This window comes from Peromyscus maniculatus, chromosome 1 (assembly GCF_049852395.1).
Source record: "Peromyscus maniculatus bairdii isolate BWxNUB_F1_BW_parent chromosome 1, HU_Pman_BW_mat_3.1, whole genome shotgun sequence".
NCBI classification, from domain to species: Eukaryota; Metazoa; Chordata; class Mammalia; order Rodentia; family Cricetidae; genus Peromyscus; species Peromyscus maniculatus.
In genome coordinates this window covers 4,243,448-4,264,230 of record NC_134852.1, presented here as the reverse complement: position 1 = coordinate 4,264,230, position 20,783 = coordinate 4,243,448, and the positions used below count along the sequence as shown (strand labels likewise).

Sequence of the window (20,783 nt, the reverse complement as noted above, 5' to 3'; positions counted from 1 at the left end):
ATCAAGCTGGGACATCCCACACTAGGATGTCCAGTCTAGGTAGAGTCTCAGTTCAGATAAGGGGCCTAGTTCTCCACTCTGTGCTGGTTTTCAGAGGCCTTGTTATTTCCACAAACCCTGGTATCCAGAGGCAGCAATATCCCCCTGCACCTAGGAACTCTTGAACCTGTCTCTTAGTCTTTGAAGTTGGGACCTGAAGGATGGCAGCAATCCTCCTCTGAGACAGGATCCTTCTGTCTCAGCTGGTGGCCAAGATAGGTAGCCCTGTTACAAAGTTGGGCTTTCTTAGCCAAGTCACAGACGTAACTCTTGCAGCAGTCCCTCAGTGGTTCTTTTTATAATCTGTTTTCTCAGGTATGCTCTGACAGAAGGGTGGGAAGCCTGCATTTAGTGTCTAAAACCTGGGGCAACCTGGTCCAGGTGTGTAACCTCCCACTGGGTCTGTCCATTTAAAAGCAAAGATGGGTTGACTCACCTCTGCCAATGGGAGGCCGAAGAACACATCTTTCAGGTCTAAGACAGTGCACACCTGTTTCTCTGGAAGGCTCAGAGTCATGAGAATCAGGTCCCAGGTGACTTCGTAGGCAGGAGAGGTGCATTCCAGGGTGACCGGCAAGGCACCAGGATGCCTGTCCCTTCAAGCCAGGCAATATGGACTGCAATCATCCTTTTGTTTCCAGGGCCATTGGGTGTTGTTTAATCTGGATGGAGGTAGCTGAACTGGTTAATTGAACAATTATTGGAGCTTGGTGTTGGGCCAGTCCTGGGGATTGGTTTCTTCTGACAGAACGTGAAACACTGAAATTCTGTCGGGTATCTGTATGCCTGTCTCATCATCAGAGAAGGTGATGGAGGCTTTTAGTTTATGTGAAAAGTCTTGTTTCAATCAGTTCCCTGCTGCTAAACATCCTTCAAGTTACCTCCTGAAATGGGGACCTACTTATACCGTTACATTTTTTTAAACTTTTTTTTTTTTTTTTTTTAAATATCTGGGGCCAACTAGGTGACAAAGAGAATCTTTTTAGTAGCTGTCTTTACTGCTTTAAAAAGGACCCAGTGAAAGTTCTTTAAACTCTCCTTGGTCAGAAGGGAAAATCCATTCTGTGCAGACTGTGTTGTCTGTCTGAGATCCCCCTGGCTAGCCTAGGGGCAGGTTTCTGGTTTTGTTTTGTTTTGTTTTTTTCCCCCTTACTTTTTAAAGAGAATGGTGGGTTTTATGGATCATTGTTTAAAAGGAGACAGAAATCATGAAAGAGAAAGGAACTTTCTCTTTTCCCTTTTCTCTGGGCCTGTTCAGGGCAGGCAGGGAGCAGAAGGAATGCTCACTTGGGGGAGCTATTTGCCCCCCTCCCTGTGTGCGTTCCACCTCGATGGCTGGGGCCCCAGGATGAGAGGCGGGGCCTCTCCCCACCCCCACACAGGGACCAACCCCGACTGTGAGCAGGAGTCCAACAACAAAACAAGCCTGCGCTCCTGGGGTGGGAGAGGAGGAGGCTTTTTCATTTCTCTGATGAGCTGCAGAACCAGAAGGATTCAGGTCCCCAACAGGAGGGGGGACAGGTCTTAAGCCAGGTAGGGGGAGGGTCTCACATCAGAGAAAGCCACTGGTCAGTCCAGGAAAACAAAACTGACAGAAACACACACACACACAGAGTAAAGACCACTAGGGGTGGCCACCGCACATTCATACACCTGAACAGACAGAGGGATCCAGTGATGTGTCTCACATGGATCCTGGACTCTGCATCAGCAGCTGCATCCACCCTCTCCCGGTGTCCAAACAGAAGGCTCCTTAACCAGACTTAACTCTTGAGGTGACAGACCAGGCGACTCTCTAACTTCTTTCCTTTTAGTGTGGAGGTGTCAGATCCCCCTGAAGCATTAGGTAGTGATTGATCAAAGGGAGACCTGGGGACCTGGAACATCTCAGGTTGAGCATTCCCCTAGGAGTCCCCTGACCACCACACTCTTCTCAGAGCTCCAAGGGGCTTTGAGATCCCCAGTGTCTTTAGGTCTGGTCTCTGGGGTCTTAGTGGGATCTACAGAAATGTGGTGGGGGCATTCACCAGAGAAGATGGCTCAGATATGGGTTTAAGCCAATAGAAAGTCTTTATTAGCTGACTGGTGATCCTACTGTAGCAATGAGCTTTTCTCAGGGTGAGTTGTGTTTTTGTTCTTTTTTTTTTTTTTTTTTTTTTTTTTTTTTAAGACAGGGTTTCTCTGTGTAGCCTTGGCTGTCCTGGAAAAAAAACTCATTCCGTAGACCACACTGGCTCTCAAACCCAAAGATTCACCTGCCTCCGCCTCTGCTGGGATTAAAGGCATTCGCCACCACTGCCTGGATCAGGATGAGCTTTTAAGCACAAAAACCACATTCTGGGTTGACATACTTCAGGTAACAATAGGAGAACTACAGAAGCCAAAGAGCAAGGTGAGTACATTTAGAGACTTTCCCAGGACTAGGGACTTTGATGGATTAGGTCTTTGTTTTCATTTTTGGCACGTGGTGCCATCTACGTGCTGAGTTTTATGGCTTGAATGGCCCTTCCATCATGGAGTCAGCTGTGCTAAGGTCTGGGGCCCCGTTACAATGTGTGTGTGTGTGAGGTCAAAGGTCAACTTTGTGGCGTCATTCTCCTTTTCCAACTTTGACGGATTGAGCTCAGGTCTTCAGGCTTTAGTGGTAACCACTTTATCCCCTGAAACATCCTGTTGGCCCCTATGTATTTTTTCCCCCTCAAGACAGTATTGTAGTTGAGAATGACCTCGACCTCCTTCTTAGTTTCCACCAAGGTAGCAGCCGGCCGCTGCCAAAGCAGTTAAGTCACGTCATCGCCTGTCGCCAGGTGCCTTTCCACACACATGCTGTGTGGCATGTGCCCCCTTTGGAAGTGCCCGCTCGGCACAGCTCGCTCCCCGGCCTCTTTATTCCTCTCCTGCCTCTTGCTCCTCTCTTGCCTCTCTTCTTGCGCTTCTTCCTCTCCCGTCCCTCTGTCTGTCTGCCTGCCCCTCTCGTGTCCCCACCCAGACCTTTTTGCTCCTTCTCTCCCCCTCACCTCCCTCGATGAACCTGTGGCACTAACTCCTGTACATAGCGTGTTTGCTCACTGGCATACCGTGGCGGAGCCCGCTGTTAGGTACCCACTTCGCCTTTCTTTTTTTATCCTTTCATCCCCCATCATCCTGTGTCCACCAAGTGTTGGTATTACAGGTGTGTACCGTGCTCTTTTGTTTGTTTTTCTTTTTCTTTTTTCTTTTTCCCATGGAATATCCTTTATTAAAATTATAAAGCTAGAAATGTAAACAACATGACTTCTAATGTCTTGGTATGTAGCAATGAATAGCTGACTGATACATAAGTTCTTTTTTGTGTGTGGTGTCATTGGTTTTTTTTTTTTTTTTATTTTACAACACTATTCAGTTCAACATAATAGCCACAGATTCCCCTGTTCTCCCCCTCTCTCCTCCCTCCCCCTCCCCCCAGCCCACCCCCCATTCCCACCTCCTCCAGATCAAGGTCTCCCCCGAGGACCGGGATCAACCTGGTAGACTCAGTCCAGGCAGGTCCAGTCCCCCCCTCCCAGACCGAGCCAAGCATCCCTGCATAAGTCCCAGGATTCAAACAGCCAACTCATGCAACAAGCCCAGGACCCGGCACCAATGCACAGCTGCCTCCCAAACAGATCAAGCCAAATGACTGTCTCACCCATTCAGGGGGCCTGATCCAGTTGGGGGCCCCTCAGCCTTTGGTTCATAGATCCTGTGCTTCCATTCATTTGGTTATTTGTCCCTGTGCTTTATCCAACCTTGGCTTCAACAATTCTTGCTCATATAAACCCTCTTCTTTCTCACTAATTAGACTCCCAGTGCTCCACCAGGGGCCCAGCCGTGGATGTCTGCATCCAGATTCCTCAGTCCTTGGATGGGGTTTATTGTAGATGTAACCAATCGTATTATTAAAATAAGAAACACAGAGCCAAGGTAAAAGAGAAAAGCCGAGAGGTCAGAGCTCAGAGATAAAATCTTACCTCCTGCAGTGCTCCTAGCTTCCCCGAGAGAGGGAGGTACTTCCTGTGTCCCTGTTTAAATAATCTTTCTGTTCTGCCTTCTCATTGGTTGTAAACCCAACCACATGACTGCCTCATCACTGCCTGTAAGTACCGCCCTCCAGGTCTTAAAGGCGTATGTCTCCAATACTGGCTGTATCCCTGAACACACAGAAATCTACCTAGCTCTTCTAACCACCACGCTCTTACTATGGCTCTAATAGCTCTGACCCCAGGGCAACTTTATTTATTAACATAAAATTAAAATAACATTTCAGTACAAATAAAATATCACCACATTTCCCCTTTTCTATTTTAATAAAAAGAAAAAAGGCAAAAGGTTATAACTAACAAAAGAAAAACTATATACAAAAGTACAATAACTATATACAATATATACAAGTAACAAATACCTAAACGATGTCTAGTCCATTTGTATTTGACAAATCAGAGAAAATAATTCCCTTATCTATCCCATTTTAGTAAGTCCAAAATGTATCTAATTCACTTTCTATCCTAATTAATCTTCAACTATAACTAACTAATCCTCAACTCCCTCAGAGACCCAAGAAGGAAATAATATTAGCTAACAAAAATAAAAACAGGAAGTGCACAAAAGCAACTTCCAAAAATTTTGTGAGTTGACAGAAACAGCCAGCTGCCTGGACAGTCACCTGAGGTTTCTCCACAGTGTTGGGGCATCATCTTCAGCCCACAGGCTTATGGTATCTGACAGACTCATTTGTGAAGTAGGTTGCACACAAGGTCAACAGTTCAACCTCACACTGGGTGAGAGCAGTCCATGTACCAGAAACACCTGAATTCCACTAGTGTCATGTCATGATTCAGGATTTTAAATTCTGGAAATTGTTGATGGTTTTTGAATTCAGCTGTCCATTCTTCTTGGCTGTGTATATATGGCTTCATCTAAGCATGCCCTTCTCCACATCCCTCTATCAAATGCCAGTCTACTATTGAGAGGCGTGAGCCCTCAGCCGCTGTTCCATTGCACAACAGAAGCCATCGGCCCACTGCCTGTTCAGCTGCCCTCAAAGAAAAGGGCACTGCACCTCTTCCAGACCGTGAAGGTGACTTCAGGGATGGTGCCACATTGTCCTGGCCTCAGAAGATGCCTTTTGACAAAGCCACAACCACACTTGTTTTGGCAAGAATCAGTAGTCCTTTGTTTCGTGTTCTGTCTGTCCATTTTGTCCTATTGATTTGAGGATACTTTGTTGTCCAGTGGCTAACCCTTGCCACAATGAAAATTAACTCCATATGCAGTTTCTTCAATGCCCATATTTTCTCTGAAGTAGACTGGTACTGCCAGGAGCTGACATGTCTCAAAAAAGAAAAATTTCTAAGTTATTAAAACATTTTAAATGCCATATTCGTTAGATCTCTGAAGGGTTTGAAGATGACCTGTCTAAAACATATCTGCTCAATTTTTAAAACGTATCTAATATGACTACAATTTCTATTGTAATGTCTAAGTACTAACTTTCATTTCTTTATATCCTAATAGTTGGTAATAATGTAAAGTATTTAAAACTAGTAATTGTCCTTTTCTTTTCTTTCTTTCTTTTTTTTTTTTTAAACAAAAACCTTAAATCTAATCTCCTTTGTTTAGCCTTTTTCCTAACCCTTGACAACTTGTAACCTACCCCCCTAAATAATGAAAATTATCCCAGACCCAAAACCCATTAAAAGAACCAAAAAACCACCTGCCCCACACCACTTCTTTGGCAATGTGGGTGTCATATTCTTAAAATTGCTTCCTGCTGGGTATGGGTGAAGTTATCTTTATCCTGAAAGAAAAATTTAGGTTAATTGTCAAATTCTAGGAAAGGCAACCACATCCTTCATTATCATCCAGTCCGTGTACAAAGCCAAAGTTCAGGGTCTATCCCAAGTCCCCACTCAAGTAGTCCTTGAGACTGGACCATCTCAGCTAGTCACCTCAAAACTGTTTTGAGCACCTTGTAGTTCAAAGCTGATCTGTAGATGATATTTGTCAGCTTAGTGATATTATTATTGTCCACGTGGAATTGTTGTTGTTGTTGTTGTTGTGGGGCCCCATCTTCTTTCCGGAGACTTCAGTTGATGTTAGGCCTGGCCGTGATTTCCTGCAGAAAACTGATAAGAGACTCGAACACAAAGACATATATATGCAGCTAACTGAAGCCTTTTTTCTAGAATTAGTTAGTACTCTATATGACCATTCATATCTTAACAAAGTTTAAAATATATATATATTAATCTTGTAAATTTTGATATAAAATTTATACTTTAAGAAAAGTTTAAAGAATCAGAATAGAATCAAAGAGTTGAGATTAGTAATAGAATAGTCCCTTAATTAATTTTGGCTTTTGTCCTGTCCCATAGCAGAAAATGGCTCTTTTATTCTGTCATGATACAGGGAGTTTGTATTTTCATTTTAACAACATGCTTGAGTTTAAAGAAGGAGAGAGCCATTCTCCAACTCCAAAGTCAGCTTTAAATTTTAATTGAACTGGGACTATTAGAAGACCAATAGTGTTAAATCTTTAGAGAAAAGCAGAAACAAACATTTAAGAAGACATAAAATTTTTTAGATAATATATACCCATATGCCATATACTCCCATATACTCTGTTTCCTGGGATAGATGATTTGTCCCTTTTCTTCAGTTGTCTCATTTGTCTTGTGTCCTTCAGATTCCTTAACCTTCATTCTCCTAAAAGACAAAAACAAAAACCTTCCCCCAAGACTAATTTTGGGGATGTTCCTTTTTGGCAAGTTATTATCTGATTAAATGAAAAGACATGTGTTACAGGTACAAGTTAGTTTAAATTGGATGTTCATGCTGATTGATGAACTATCACCTCTAATTAAGAGGTTTTTCTTGTTCAAATCGAACCTTTATCAATTTTGATGGTATCCACAGCTTATCTTCTCCTGTAGAAACAAAAGCAAAACCTCGTCCCCAACGTAATACATACCCTGGTTTCCATTCTGAGGTCAGCACATCCTTAAAGTATATAGGCTGATTTAATTCTGTAGTTTTTTCTATTACCCAATGTCTCTCTGCAGCTGTTGTTCCTTTCTCATTGGCATTCAGAAAATTCAAAGTTAATAGAGCATTATGCAGTCTATTTCTGGGGGTTTTTGTTACTCCTTTCTGTTTATTTAACATATCCTTTAGAGTTCTGTTTGATCTTTCTATAACTGCTTGACCTGTAGGATTATGTGGTATACCTGTAATATGCTTTATATTGTAATAAGCAAAAAACTGTTTCATTTTAACAGAGACATATGATGGAGCATTGTCAGTTTTGATTTGTGCAGGTATACCCATAATGGCCATAACTTCTAGCAAATGAGTGATTACAGAATCAGCTTTTTCAGAACTCAAAGCAGTTGCCCATTGAAATCCTGAATAAGTATCGATAGTGTGGTGTACATATTTTAGTTTTCCAAATTCTGCAAAGTGAAACACGTCCATCTGTCAGATTTCATTCCTCTGAGTACCCTTTGGGTTACATCCTGCTGGTAATGGTGTTTGATTATAGAAGGAACAAGTAGGACATTTCTTTACTATTTCTTTGGCTTGTTGCCAGGTTATGGGAAAATCCTTTTTTAAGCCTTTACTATTGACATGATGTTTTTTATGAAATTCTGAGGCCTCCAGCACATTTCCTATCAATAATTTATCAATCTCATCATTGCCTTGTGCTAGAGGGCCTGGCAGACCAGTATGAGATCGGATGTGAGTTATATATAAAGGATGACTCCTTTTCCTGATTGTATCTTGTAATTGAATAAATAGTGAAGTTAATTCTGAAGCATCAGGGATAAATTCTGCAGTCTCAATATGTAATACCACTCTTTCAGCATACTGAGAGTCAGTTACTATGTTGAGAGGTTCTGAAAAATCCATTAATACCAACAGAATAGCATACAATTCTGATTTTTGCACTGAATTATAAGGACTTTGTACCACTTTACTTAAATTTTTTGATTTGTAACCTGCCTTTCCTTGTTTGTTGGCATCTGTATAAAATGTACGAACTCCAGATATGGGTTTTTGCCGTACAATTCGAGGCAAGATCCAATCAGCTCTCTTTATAAAATCAATTCTGTTGTTTTTGGGATATTTGCTGTTAATTTCTCTCAAAAAATTACTGCAAGCTCTTTGCCAAGGTTCACTTTCTGTCCATAATTTTTCAATGTCCTCCTTAGTTAAAGGTACGACAATTTCTGCTGGGTCTATTCCTGCTAATTGACGAAGTCTCAATTTTCCTTTCCAAATCAAGTCAGAGATTTTTTCCCCATAAGTTTTTAATTTTTTATTTGGTTTATTTGGTAAAAATATCCATTCCAATATAATATCTTCCCTCTGCATTAATATTCCAGTAGGGGAATGCCTAGAGGGTAAAATAACCAAAATGCAATCCAGCTTTGGATCAATACGATCCACGTGCCCTTCATGTACTTTCTTTTCTACCAAGGCCAATTCTTTCTCAGCTTCAGGTGATAATTCTCTTGGACTATTTAAGTCCTTGTCACCTTCTAAGGTTTTGAACAAATTAGTCAGTTCATCATTTTTTACCCCAACAATAGTTCGTAGATGAGAAATATCTCCAAATAATCTTTGAAAGTCATTAAGAGTCTGTAGTCTATCTCTCCTAATTTGTACCTTTTGGGGTCTAATTTTTTGTAGCTCTATTTTATATCCTAAATAATTAATAGAATCTCCTCTTTGTATTTTTTTAGGAGCAATTTGTAATCCCCAGCAAGGCAAAATTTTCTTTACTTCTTCAAACATTCTTTCTAAAGTATCTGCATTTGAGTCAGCTAGTAAAATATCATCCATATAATGATAAATTATAGATTTAGGAAATTTTTTACGTATCACTTCCAATGGCTGTTGTACAAAATATTGGCACAGAGTTGGGCTATTTAACATTCCCTGTGGGAGGACCCTCCATTGAAATCTTTTAACCGGTTGAGAATTATTATAAGTAGGCACTGTGAAAGCAAATCTTTCTGTCTTTTTCTTGTAAGGGTATTGAAAAGAAACAGTCTTTTAAATCAATAACTATGAGAGGCCATCCTTTTGGTAACAGAGTAGGCAAAGGAATTCCAGATTGTAGAGAGCCCATCGGCTGAATTACTTTGTTCATTGCTCTAAGGTCTGTTACCATTCTCCATTTACCAGATTTCTTTTTAATAACAAATACAGGAGAATTCCAAGGGCTGGTTGACTGTTCAATATGCTGAGCATTTAACTGTTCTTCTACCAGCTCTTCTAAAGCCTGGAGTTTCTCTGTTGTTAAAGGCCATTGCTGAACCCATACAGGCTTGTCTGTTAACCATTTTAAAGGTAGAGCTGTTGGTATTTTTGGAAGATTATCAGTTGTTGTGCCCTGTTCCTGTATAATATGGATGGCTGGTGACCACTCAAAATAATGCCTTTTAATATTTCTCTCAGAAACATGTGCTAGTTTATGATTTGTTTCTGAGATTGGAGGGATTTTAATCTGAGTATTCCATTGTTGCAACAAGTCTCGACCCCACAGGTTCATAGCTATGTTAGCGACATATGGTTTTAATTTTCCTCTCTGTCCTTCTGGACCTATACATTTCAGCCATCTTGCACTCTGTTTCACTCCAGATAATGTCCCAATTCCTAACAGTTGAATGTTTACCTCCTGAAGAGGCCAAGCTGGATGCCAAAATTCTGGTGCAATTATGGTAATGTCCGCACCTGTGTCTACCAGACCAGACAACAAAACACCATTTATTTTTATCGTTAATTTTGGTCTCTGTTCATTAATAGAAGTTTGCCAAAAAATTTTCTTTATGTTTTCTCCTGAATTTTCTATTCTCTCTTTTTCATCATCCTGACCAGCCTGATTTATTCCAATAGTCATTTGGTTATTTAATCGCTCAGAGCAGGGATTTCCTCTACAGCTGCAGGAAAGGTTTGAACTGGTTTTGCTATGGGGGCCTGCATGAGGCCCCTCCGGGAGTTTCCCGAAAACTGAGGCAAAGGATTACCCTGTCTGTCCTTTGTTGATCTACATTCGTTGGTCCAGTGTTTTCCCTTACCACACCTTCTGCATACTCCAGAAGGAAGGGGCATTCTGTTGCCATTGTTCCTTGAAGAAACATTGCTTCTAGGATTGACCTGTTTACAGTCCCTTTTAAAATGTCCTTGCTTTCCACACCCAAAACATCTAACACTCCTCAAACCTTTTGAAATTACTTCTCCTACCCACGTATCATGCTCATCAACCTCAACATTAATTGTTTCTCTAATCCAATCTTCCAAAGGTGCAGATCTTGCCCTTAACGGCCTGATTATTCTTTTGCATGCTGCATTCGCATTCTCAAATGCCAAAGCTTCAATTATTGTCTTACTAGCTTCTGATCCTGAGACCATTCTGTTTACTGCTGAAGCCAGTCTTTCTAAAAAATCTGTGAAAGATTCTTTAGGGCCTTGCATAACCTTTGTGAATGACTCATGTTTTTTTCCTGGTTCATCAACTCTGTCCCATGCATTCAAGGCTGCCATTCGACATAAAATTACGGTTTGAACATCATATAAACATTGTGTTTGTATTGAAGCATATTGGCCTTCTCCAATAAGCTGATCCTGACAAACTTGTATTCCTTTATCCCTCCATTGTGTTTCTACGTTTCTAGCTTCCTCCTTAAACCAAGTCAGAAATTGAATTCTCTGGCTGGGTTCCAGAACAGCTTGTGCAAGGTCCCGCCAGTCCTGTGGTATAATCCTATTATATGTTGACCAAGAGTTTAACATTTGCTTTACATATGGGGAATGCATGCCATAAGATACTATTGCCTCCTTAAACCTTTTAAAATCCATCAGTTCAATTGGAGCCCAGATATTTTGTGTAGCCATTTGATCAGGCATCTGCTGTACGGTTACAGGATAAATTAAGGATGATTGTGTGAAAACAGGCTTTCTTTCTGTAACCTTATGATCCAAACTTGAACCAACTTCACTGTTAAAATTAACAGGTTTTTCTAAAGCTGTTATCCTGGCACTTAAATCGACTATCTTTTTAAATAGTAAAATGAGAATAAGCATGGTGATTAACTGCATAATTCCCATAATACTAATCTTTTCATATAGTTGTTCCATTGTCAGACTGCCTAAAATTTGAAACAAAACCCAATTTTTTTCAATGTACACAGGAAACCCATTTTTTTAAATGTGGAAAAAATTTGTCTTTTAAATAGTTTCCTTTATGACTTACCAAATCTGCGTAGAACAGTAGAAATCCGAGCGAATTTCAAAACAGCCACCTAGAGTCCTAGGTGTAAATCCAGAGAGAGAGAGAGAGAGAGAGAGAGAGAGAGAGAGAGAGAGAGAGAGAGAGAGAGAAACAGAGAGACAGAGAGAAAGCAAGAGAGAAAGCAAAAGCGAAAGTGAAAGTGAAAGTGAAAGTGAAAGCGAAGGGGTAGCCGGCTAAAGCTTAAAGCCAGCCACTTGTTCCCTCTGAGCCGAGTCAAGGCTTGGCTTTACTGCCAGGGGCCCTGTTTAGCAGGGCAGGCCTGAGCTGTTTGTAGCACTGGCTTTAAGCAAGCAGCTCACAGTCCGGCCTGAGCCCAAGCAGACCTGGGCTGGGGCTAGGGAGCCGGCTGCTCCGGCTAGGGAGCCGGCCCCAAGCAGTTTTTAATGGATTCTTGTCACGTTGGGCGCCAGATGTAGATGTAACCAATCGTATTATTAAAATAAGAAACACAGAGCCAAGGTAAAAGAGAAAAGCCGAGAGGTCAGAGCTCAGAGATAAAATCTTACCTCCTGCAGTGCTCCTAGCTTCCCCGAGAGAGGGAGGTACTTCCTGTGTCCCTGTTTAAATAATCTTTCTGTTCTGCCTTCTCATTGGTTGTAAACCCAACCACATGACTGCCTCATCACTGCCTGTAAGTACCGCCCTCCAGGTCTTAAAGGCGTATGTCTCCAATACTGGCTGTATCCCTGAACACACAGAAATCTACCTAGCTCTTCTAACCACCACGCTCTTACTATGGCTCTAATAGCTCTGACCCCAGGGCAACTTTATTTATTAACATAAAATTAAAATAACATTTCAGTACAAATAAAATATCACCACAGTTTATGGCACAACTATCAGGGTGTCTGGCCATCCCATCACCAGAGTAGGTCAGTTCCTGCCATCTCTTGAGTGCTGATTACAGGGTATGCCACCACACCCAGCTAGATGTACTTTGTTTTTTCAAGACAGGGTTTCTCTGTGTAGCCCTGGCTGGCCTGGAACTCCCTCTGTAGACCAGGCTGGCCTCGAACTCACAGAGATCCGGCTTCTGAGTGCTGGTATTAAAGGTATTTGCCACCATGCCTGGCTTTAGATATATCTTTTCATGCTTAATTTCTATTATGATCCAGAGTCTGGGGCTGGAGAGATGGCTGATCAGTTAAGAGCACTGGCTGCTCTTCCAGAGACCCTGAGTTCAGTTCCCGGCAACCACATGGTGGCTCACAACCCTGTGTAGTAGGATCTAATGCTCTCTTCTGGCATAAAGTTGTACATGCAGATAGAGCACTCATATACATTAAATAAACAAACAATTCTTAAGAACAAAATCCAGAGTCTGGCTAAATAGGGTGGCATATACCTGTAACATATTTTAGGTAGAAGGATCACAAGTTTGAGGCCGGCTCAGCCCATATGGTGATGTAGATCATATCAAACAAGCAAAACAAAAACAACATGTAAGTTCTGGAGAGATGGCTCTGCCATTAAACATGATGTTCTTGCAGAATACCTGGCTTTGATTCCCAGCATCCACATGGTGTTTTGGTGGTCTGTAACCCCAGTTCTAGGAGATCCAACAACATCTGGCCCTTGCAGGCTGCTGCAAACATGTGGTGTTTGTAAATACACTCAGGCACACACATACGTAAATAAAGAACCAAAGTATCATATAGGGACTGTTAGACTGGATGAAAACACAGCATTCACTACATGCTTTATCAAAACTTGTACTTTTTTCCGCCATGATGAGCATTGAAGCCAGAGCCTTGTACCTTCTATATAACTGCTCTCTCACTGAGCTGCATTCCCGTGATGAGAGTCAACGGAAAGCGGGCTGTGGTGGCACGTGCCCATCATCTCGGAACTCGGTAGGCTAAGGCAGGAGGATGCCATGAGTTCAAGGCCAGCTTAGACTAGGTAGTGAGACCCGGTTACAAAAAGGGGTCCAGAGGATAGATGGCTCAGTTGGTAAAGTGCTTGCCACACAGGCACGAGGCCCCAAGTTCAGAGTCCCAGCAATTATCTGTCCGTCCGTCCGTCCATCCACCCACCCACCCACCCACCCATCCATCCATCCATCCATCCATCCATCCATCCATCTATCTATCTATCTATCTATCGAGACAGGGTCTCAGTATGTAGCCCTGGCTGTCCTGGAACTCACTATGAAGAACACAAACTCACAGAGACCCACCTGCCTCTGCCTCCCAAGTACTGGGATTAAAAGGCACGGGCCACTATGCCTGGCTGATCCCTAGAATTCATATAAAAGTCAAGCATGGAGGAACAACTATCAGTCATCCCATGCTGTGTTCTTGTGTCACATTCTCATCTAGACCCTACCCACACTGTCTCTGTGCATGGCCTTCCATTCTCTACCCACACTGCCTCTGTGCATGGTCTTCCATTCTCTACCCACACTGCCTCTCTGCATGGCCTTCCATTTCTCAGTGTTCTCTGCACCACGGTCCTCACTTTCTTATTGCTGATTTCTCTGACCCTCCTTCTCTCACTTCATTCTCCTCTTCCTTTTTTTATCCCATCCTGTTTACAAAGCAATGGTGGAGAAGGGAATGCCCACCTCTCTTGGTAAGGGGGAGGGAGTTCTGGGTCCCTTCTGATATTGGCATGATGTATTCAGAAGTGGGCAATAAGGAGCATAGCATCTACGGGGATATTTGAGCATGAATCCTAGTGCAGGAGGAAGGCTGCTCCTGAAATGTGAGTCTGGCATTGTGAACATGTCTAGAGGACTCAAAATTATTATTTTTTGGTTTTTGAGACAGGGTTTCTTTTTGTAGCCTTAGCTGTCCTTGAACTCACAGAGAGTCTCCTGCTTCTGCCTCCCTAGTGCTGGGATTAAAGGTGTGTGCCACCACCGCCCAGAGAGCGGTTATCAAAATTATCAACCTATCATCAATACACATGTAACACAATAATGAAAAACCTTAGATGAGATATAACACTGATGTAAGTCAAACATATCCCTTTCTTCAACCCTAGATTTTGGGTCCTTTACCAAGTTCCATAAGACAGTCTTGGGCCTCAGGTACATCATTGTCCCCTAATGAAGTCCTGGAACTGCATCTAGAATCTTCAAGGGAACTTTGAACATTTGAACCATTCCCAGATTTATTTTTTATTTGTTTGTTTATTTATTTATTTATTTATTTATTTATTTATTTATTTATTTATTTATTTATTTGATTTATTCATTCATTTATCTATCTATCTATCTATCTATCTATCTATCTATCTATCTATCTATCTATCTATCTATCTATCTACCTACCTACCTACCTACCTATCTACCTATCTACCTATCTATTTTTACCTACTGGCACTTGGCCTTGAGCTCTATCCATTTCATTTTTCTTTCATTAATTAATTTTTTTCATTTATTTTATTTTACACCCCATTTGAAGTTTCCCCTCCCTCCTGTCTCCCTGTTCCTCCATCCCTGCTCCCTCCCCCACTTCTCCTCTGTCTCTATTCAGAAAGGGACAGGCCCCCACCATGGGCATCAACAAAACATTATTCATTCCTTCTCAGGCTCCAGAAGCTCTAACTTTAGTTCCATACATATTAAACTCAGTCCCCTTAGTTCCAGGCTTTCCCCCCAAATAGTCCTCCTCTCACCCTAGACCTCTCATAAGAAGGCTTAGTTCCCATCTCTGCTCCCTACGACCCCATAGGACTCCAGGAGTCATGTGGGTCATGGTCCCCTCACTAAGACAAAGAAGTGCTTTCATCTCCCTGCTCCCTGTGGAATGTTCACTGGCTCTATTAACTCACAGTTCATCTGACCACACAAGTCCAGTCCACATTAACTTTTTAAAATTTTATTTATCATTTTTAATGGATAAATAATTGTGTTACATTTAGTTTTTAACTCCCCCCCCCCTTTTGGTTTTCAAGACAGGGTTTCTCTGTGTAGCTTTGTGCCGTGGGCCTCGAACTCACAGAGATCTGCCTGCCTCTGCTCCCAAGTGCTGGAATTAAAGGTGTGTACCACCACTGCCCAGCAGTTTTTACTTTGTATATTACATTTGTAGAGGACACTGTGATGTTTTATATGCACACAGTAGAGAATGATTGAACCAGAGTAACATCCATCATACCTCACTTACTTATATGGAAAGATAGCTGACAGATTTTCTCATTTTAATGTTAGGAATTCTGATGACTCCTGACACCCCATAGTGGTTTTCCTTTGCGTTTCCTTGCTGAGGAATGAGGTAGGATACATTTCCATTTACTTATTGGTCACCTGATGATCTCTGACTTGCATCACCTCTGAGTCTCTGTTGACTTTGGGGATTTCTGATGCCTCTGTGAGTCTGCCAATCGGTGTAAATGAAGTACTGCCCCATCCTGCTCTTCACCTTTGCTCTTCTTCATCAACAGACTGTATTCTGATGAAGGCAAATGACCTTTCTCATTCAGTGTGGCCTGTGCACTAAGAAACCACTGCTTAATCCAAGATGGCAAGAGTCATTCCTTATGCCATCTCTGTAAAGTTCTCATGGAACCCACAGGAGGTTTTCCTGGAATGGCTCATGACAGCAACACTAATGGGTGACCACAAGAACAGTAAGAGGCAATATTTAGGGAGTTGACAGTCTCCCGAGACAGTCCCAAGGAGTTTACATGGACCATTTAATTTCCACAGTGATTATCCTTATGTACAGGGAATGTACAGAACAGACATTTTACAAACACAGTCTTGATTTATGGGAGTTTTAGCTCATAGTTTTTAACTTTATGATGGCACAAAAGCTATCCAGACCTTAGTCTTTTCAAATCATAATAGTGGGAAAGTGTGTCCACACAACTACTGATTTTTCAACTTTGCGATGGTGTGAAAGCATATTCAATGCAAATACTGATTTTTTCAGTTTTGCAAAAGCATGCCTGGTACAATCACTGATGTTGTCAATTCTATGAAAGCACAACCAATAAGCAACTGTTTTTTTCAGCTTTACAATGGCATGATAGTATGCTAAATATAACTGCTTTTTCCACTTTATGACAGTGCAAAAATGAAGCCATAGGACCACTTGATTTTTCAACTCTACAATGGCATGAAAATGTATTCAATATAACTACTCATTTTTCAACTCTGTAAAAGTGTACTCAACACAACCACTCATTTTTGAATGATGTTGTGAAGGTATACCTATATAACCATAGATTCTTCAACATCACAATGATGTGAAAACATACCCAATACACCACTGAGTTTCACTTTTAACAAATATTCCAAAATTTTTTTTTTGAGACAGGGTCATGCTATGTAGGCTAGTCTGGAATCTGGTATGTTGCTCAGGCTAGCCTTGAACTTTCAATCTTCCCATCTCAGCCTCTTGAGATTACAGGCATGTGCTACCATACCTGGCTACTAGTCAAGAAATTATGGGAGATACTCAGTATTTTATTACTGAATAGACTTTGTGTTAGACGCTTTTGCCCAGTGTAAGATAAAGGACATGATCTGAGCACATTTGAGACAGGCTGGGTTAAGCTGTGGTGTTTGGCTGGTAAAGTGTCTTAAGTGCATTTTCAATTGATCTCCTTCAGTGTATGATGGATTTATCAGGGGTAAGGAGCAGCTTATGAGTGTCTCACAGAGAGCAAAGAGGTGGAATGGTGATGCTAGCTGGTACAGTATATGCCAAGACTAAAGGCTTTGCCACAAATGTCACATGAGCAGGGTTGCCCCCTAGAATGAACCTGAAATGTAATAAAAGGTAGAATGGTATTGGTTGGCTTTTGTAGGTTTACTCAACCAACTTATTCAGTAAAAACACCAATATGGAAAGAATATGATCATTAAGAAAAGTGACTTTTACACTCTCTCAAATTCACCTCTAGTATGCCTTCTGATATTCTACAAATAGGCAAGTGACCACGAAGACTTTCTTAAGATAAATTAATCACCAAGGAAAGAATGAATGAAGGCGAGAGGCCTTGGTTTGCTCTTTATAGTCAATGTTTCCAATGTGTGTGAGTCTTCTGATGTTCTTTGACATGGTTTATATTATTGTAAATCTTTCCACACTCTTTACACAGTTTTTCCATGTGAGTTTTCTCATACTGTTTAAGCTGGTAGCCGTAACTAAAGGCCTTCCCACATCCCTTACATTTGTGGGGTTTCTCTCCTGTGTGAATTCTCTCAAGTTTAAGAAGGTTTGATCCATATATAAAGGTCTTCCCACACTCCTTATATTTATAAGGTGTTTCACCAGTGTGAATTCTCTCATGTTGGGTGAGGTGATAGCCATAATTAAAGCCCTTACCACATTCTGTACATTTATAGGGCTTCTCACCTGAATGAATTCTTTCATGTTTAATAAGGCTTGAAACCCAGCGAAAGGCCCTCCTACATTCCTTACACTCATGCGGTTTCTCCCCAGTGTGAATCTTCTGGTGCTGAGTGAGGTAATTGGCTCTAGTGAAGGACTTCCCACACTCTTGGCATTCAAAAGGTTTCTCACCTGTGTGGATTCTCTTATGCTGAATGAGGCTGGAACTACAAATAAAGACCTTCTCACAGTCTTTACATTCATAGGGCTTATCACCACTGTGAATTCTCTTGTGCTGCATACATTTATAGAGATGACTAAAAGTCTTCCCACATTCTTTACACTCACAGTCTTTCTCCCCAGTATGAAGCCCTTGATGCCGAGTGAGTTTGTAGCCATATCTAAAGGTTTCCCCACAGTTTTTACATAAGTATGGTTTTTCACCAGTGTGAATTCTCCTATGAACAACAAGGCTCGAACTCCAGCGAAAGGCTTTTCCACAGTTGTTACATTCATAAGGCTTCTCTCCAGTGTGAATTTTCTGGTGTTGAGTAAGCTGATTCCACCAGTGAAAGGCTTTCTTATAGTCTTTATACTCATAGAGCTTCTTGCCAGTGTGAATTTTCTGATGCTGTCTAAGATGATACCTGCGACTAAAGGCTTTCCCACATTCCTGACCTAAGAAGGAGCTCTCCTTTTGAGGTCTCACTTATGTTGTAGGTGTGCTTTTGAAGGGTTCACAACACGCCCCCATGGTCGCATATACCCGGCAGACACTTCCGCCTAGCCAATTCCAGGTCAGGATAGGCATTTCCGGGTCAGGATGTCTCTCGTAACCAGGATACCCGGCGGACCTAGACACCTCTGCCTAGCCAGTTCCAGGTCAAGATAGCCATTTCCAGGTCAAGGCGTCTCGCGTAACCAGGATCCGTGACGTTTCATGGCCACGTAAGCGCGCAACGTGGCCATGTGATCTACGCACACGAGTGGAGTAGTAATGTGACCTGGCCACGCCCAGCCAGTTTAAAAACTGAGCGCCATGTTCCCGGTTCCTTCTTCTTCTCCATGCACATGTCTCTCCCACAGGCCTGCGCACTCTCTATCCCTTTATCTCTAATAAACTCTTATAAGCGGATTCTGTCGTGTTTCGTGACACTTCCTTGCAGGGTAAGAGCACAACGCGGCTAAATAACTAACAGGTTTCTCTCTCAGTGGTTGCTTTTCTAGTCCTGTGTGTTACATCATTGACATTTTCCTCTTCAGAGCCCTGCGGTTGCTCACACTCACCTTCACCAATCCCGTCAGGGTGAGGAGATATACTTTTGTCACTTGGATTCCTTTTGCAAGAGCTCAGTCCATAAATGCTTCTTCTAATAGCTAAAATGTTCGCCCCTTTTGATAATTTCCCATCTGGAAGAAAAATGACATTAAGAAAAAATGTTTATTTTATTTTACGTGTATGCATATTTTGACTGCATTTCTGTATGTTCACTACATTCATGCCTGCTGTCAGTGGGGGTCAGAAGAAGGCATTGATCCCTTAGAACTGGAGTTACAGATGGTTGTGAGCCATGATGAGAGTGCTGGGAACCAAACCAGGGTCTTCTGTAAGAAGAGCAAGTGCTCTGAACTGTTGGGCTATTTCTCCAGCCCTCATTTGTTTCTTTGAAAGGGAAAATCAGAAGCTAAAACTAACCACGATTCAAAAGCTTCCCCAGCAGCATTGATGTTCTCGGGCCACAGCTTGTTAGTGAGAGAACACAATGGGCAGTCGTGCTAAAGCCAAATGGGAAAGGACGCTGACTGCTGCTCTAGAGATTCTCTGTTAAGAGGGCAGAAATGTCTTAAAAGCAAACACGATACAATGTATGCTGTAGGTGTGAGATGACATGCTTAGAAAGTCCAAGGAAACTAAACACTGAACTGCTGGCGGCTCAGGGGAGAATACACACTTGGGGCGGCATGGATAAGCCTGCAGGACATTATGTTAAGTGAAATAAGCCAGGAGCAGAAAAACAAACACTTCATGTATTAATAGGGAATGTAAAAAAGCTCATCCTGCTGGGTGGTGGTAGTGGTGGTGCACGCCTTTAATCCCAGCACTTGGGAGGCAGAGGCAGGTAGATCTTTCTGAGTTTGAGGCCAGCCTGGTCTACAGAGTGAGTTCCAGAACAATCAGTGGGACCTTGATTGCTGTAGTAGAGGGTAGAATCTGGGTATAGTGGCTTCACCTGTAACTGAGACACTTAGAAGACCAAGACATGAGGGCATCACAACTTTGAGGCTAGCCTGGGCTACATAGTGAGTACCAGGCTGGCCAGGGGAACCTGCTTAAAAGAGAAAAAAGTAGCAGGTAGTAGAATACCAGTTCCCCAAACTAGTAGGCTAAGGAGTAGGGATTAGGGGAGGTTGGTTAGTAGATAACAAAGTATTAGGTAAAGAGGAGGATTAAGTTCTAGTACAGCCACTGTAAAGAAACATAGATTTACAACACTGTTTTTTTATTTTTATTTTTTTATTTTTAATATCTTAAGTTGCCCAAGCTGGCCTTAAACTTGTGATGTGGCTAAGGCTGACCTTGAGGTCTTGATATCTGTCCCTGTCTCTTAAGTGTCGGTGTTGAAGGAATATGCCATGCTGCCCAGCTTTCACATGTTTCTTTTTTTCTTTTCTTTTTTTTTAAAGATTTATTTATTTATTTATTTATTTATTTATTTATTTATTTATTTATTTATTTATTTATTTATTTATTATGTATACAGTGTTCTGCCTGCACACATCCCTGCAGACCAGAAGAGGGCACCAGATCTCATTACAGATGGTTGTGAGCCACCATGTGGTTGCTGGGAATTGAACTCAGGACCTCTGGAAGAACAGCCAGTGCTCTTAACCTCTGAGCCATCTCTCCAGCCCTGCTTTCACATATTTTAAGATAATGCTCTTACTACAAAGAAAGGATCAATGCTCTATAATACAGAGATGAAAGAAAAACAATGGTTTTTATATTGATTGGCTGAGTGTGTGTATGTGAGACACACACATGTGCTACAGTCCATGAGTGGAGGTCAGAGGACAACCTGGGGCAGTTGGTCCCGTCCCTTAACCATGTAAGTACTTGAGATTGAACTTAAAACTGTCAG

The 20,783-nt window shown here is 41.8% G+C and overlaps 2 protein-coding genes across 3 annotated transcripts in view; both read right to left on the bottom strand.

Moving 5' to 3' along the window:
* Positions 1 to 15,218: 15,218 nt before the first annotated feature.
* Znf331 (zinc finger protein 331) lies at positions 15,219 to 19,367 on the bottom strand. Its single transcript, XM_042264464.2, has 3 exons — positions 19,340 to 19,367; positions 18,931 to 19,053; positions 15,219 to 18,351 (listed from the first exon to the last, which is right to left on the bottom strand). Exons 1-3 carry the CDS (start codon positions 19,365 to 19,367, stop codon positions 17,327 to 17,329), a joined length of 1,176 nt encoding a protein of 391 aa, XP_042120398.2. The 3' UTR covers positions 15,219 to 17,326.
* Znf761 (zinc finger protein 761) overlaps positions 17,673 to 20,783 on the bottom strand; it is a 26,010-nt gene continuing 22,899 nt past the window's right edge. For both annotated transcript variants that reach the window (XM_076568250.1, XM_076568239.1), the window contains one exon: positions 17,673 to 19,053. The gene's annotated coding sequence lies outside the window, so the exon portion shown is untranslated. The remainder of the gene's footprint in view (positions 19,054 to 20,783) is intronic.

What these genes read in the sequence shown, in the direction of transcription:
- Znf331 (XM_042264464.2), bottom strand. Translation starts at nt 19,367, where the DNA reads ATGCTGCTGGGGAAGCTTTTGAATCGTG. An exon ending in GGGGAAGCTTTTGAATCGTG is followed by an intron (nt 19,054 to 19,339) that starts GTTAGTTTTAGC and finishes TTTTTCTTCCAG; the next exon opens with ATGGGAAATTATCAAAAGGG. An exon ending in CCCTGACGGGATTGGTGAAG is followed by an intron (nt 18,352 to 18,930) that starts GTGAGTGTGAGC and finishes CTACAACATAAG; the next exon opens with TGAGACCTCAAAAGGAGAGC.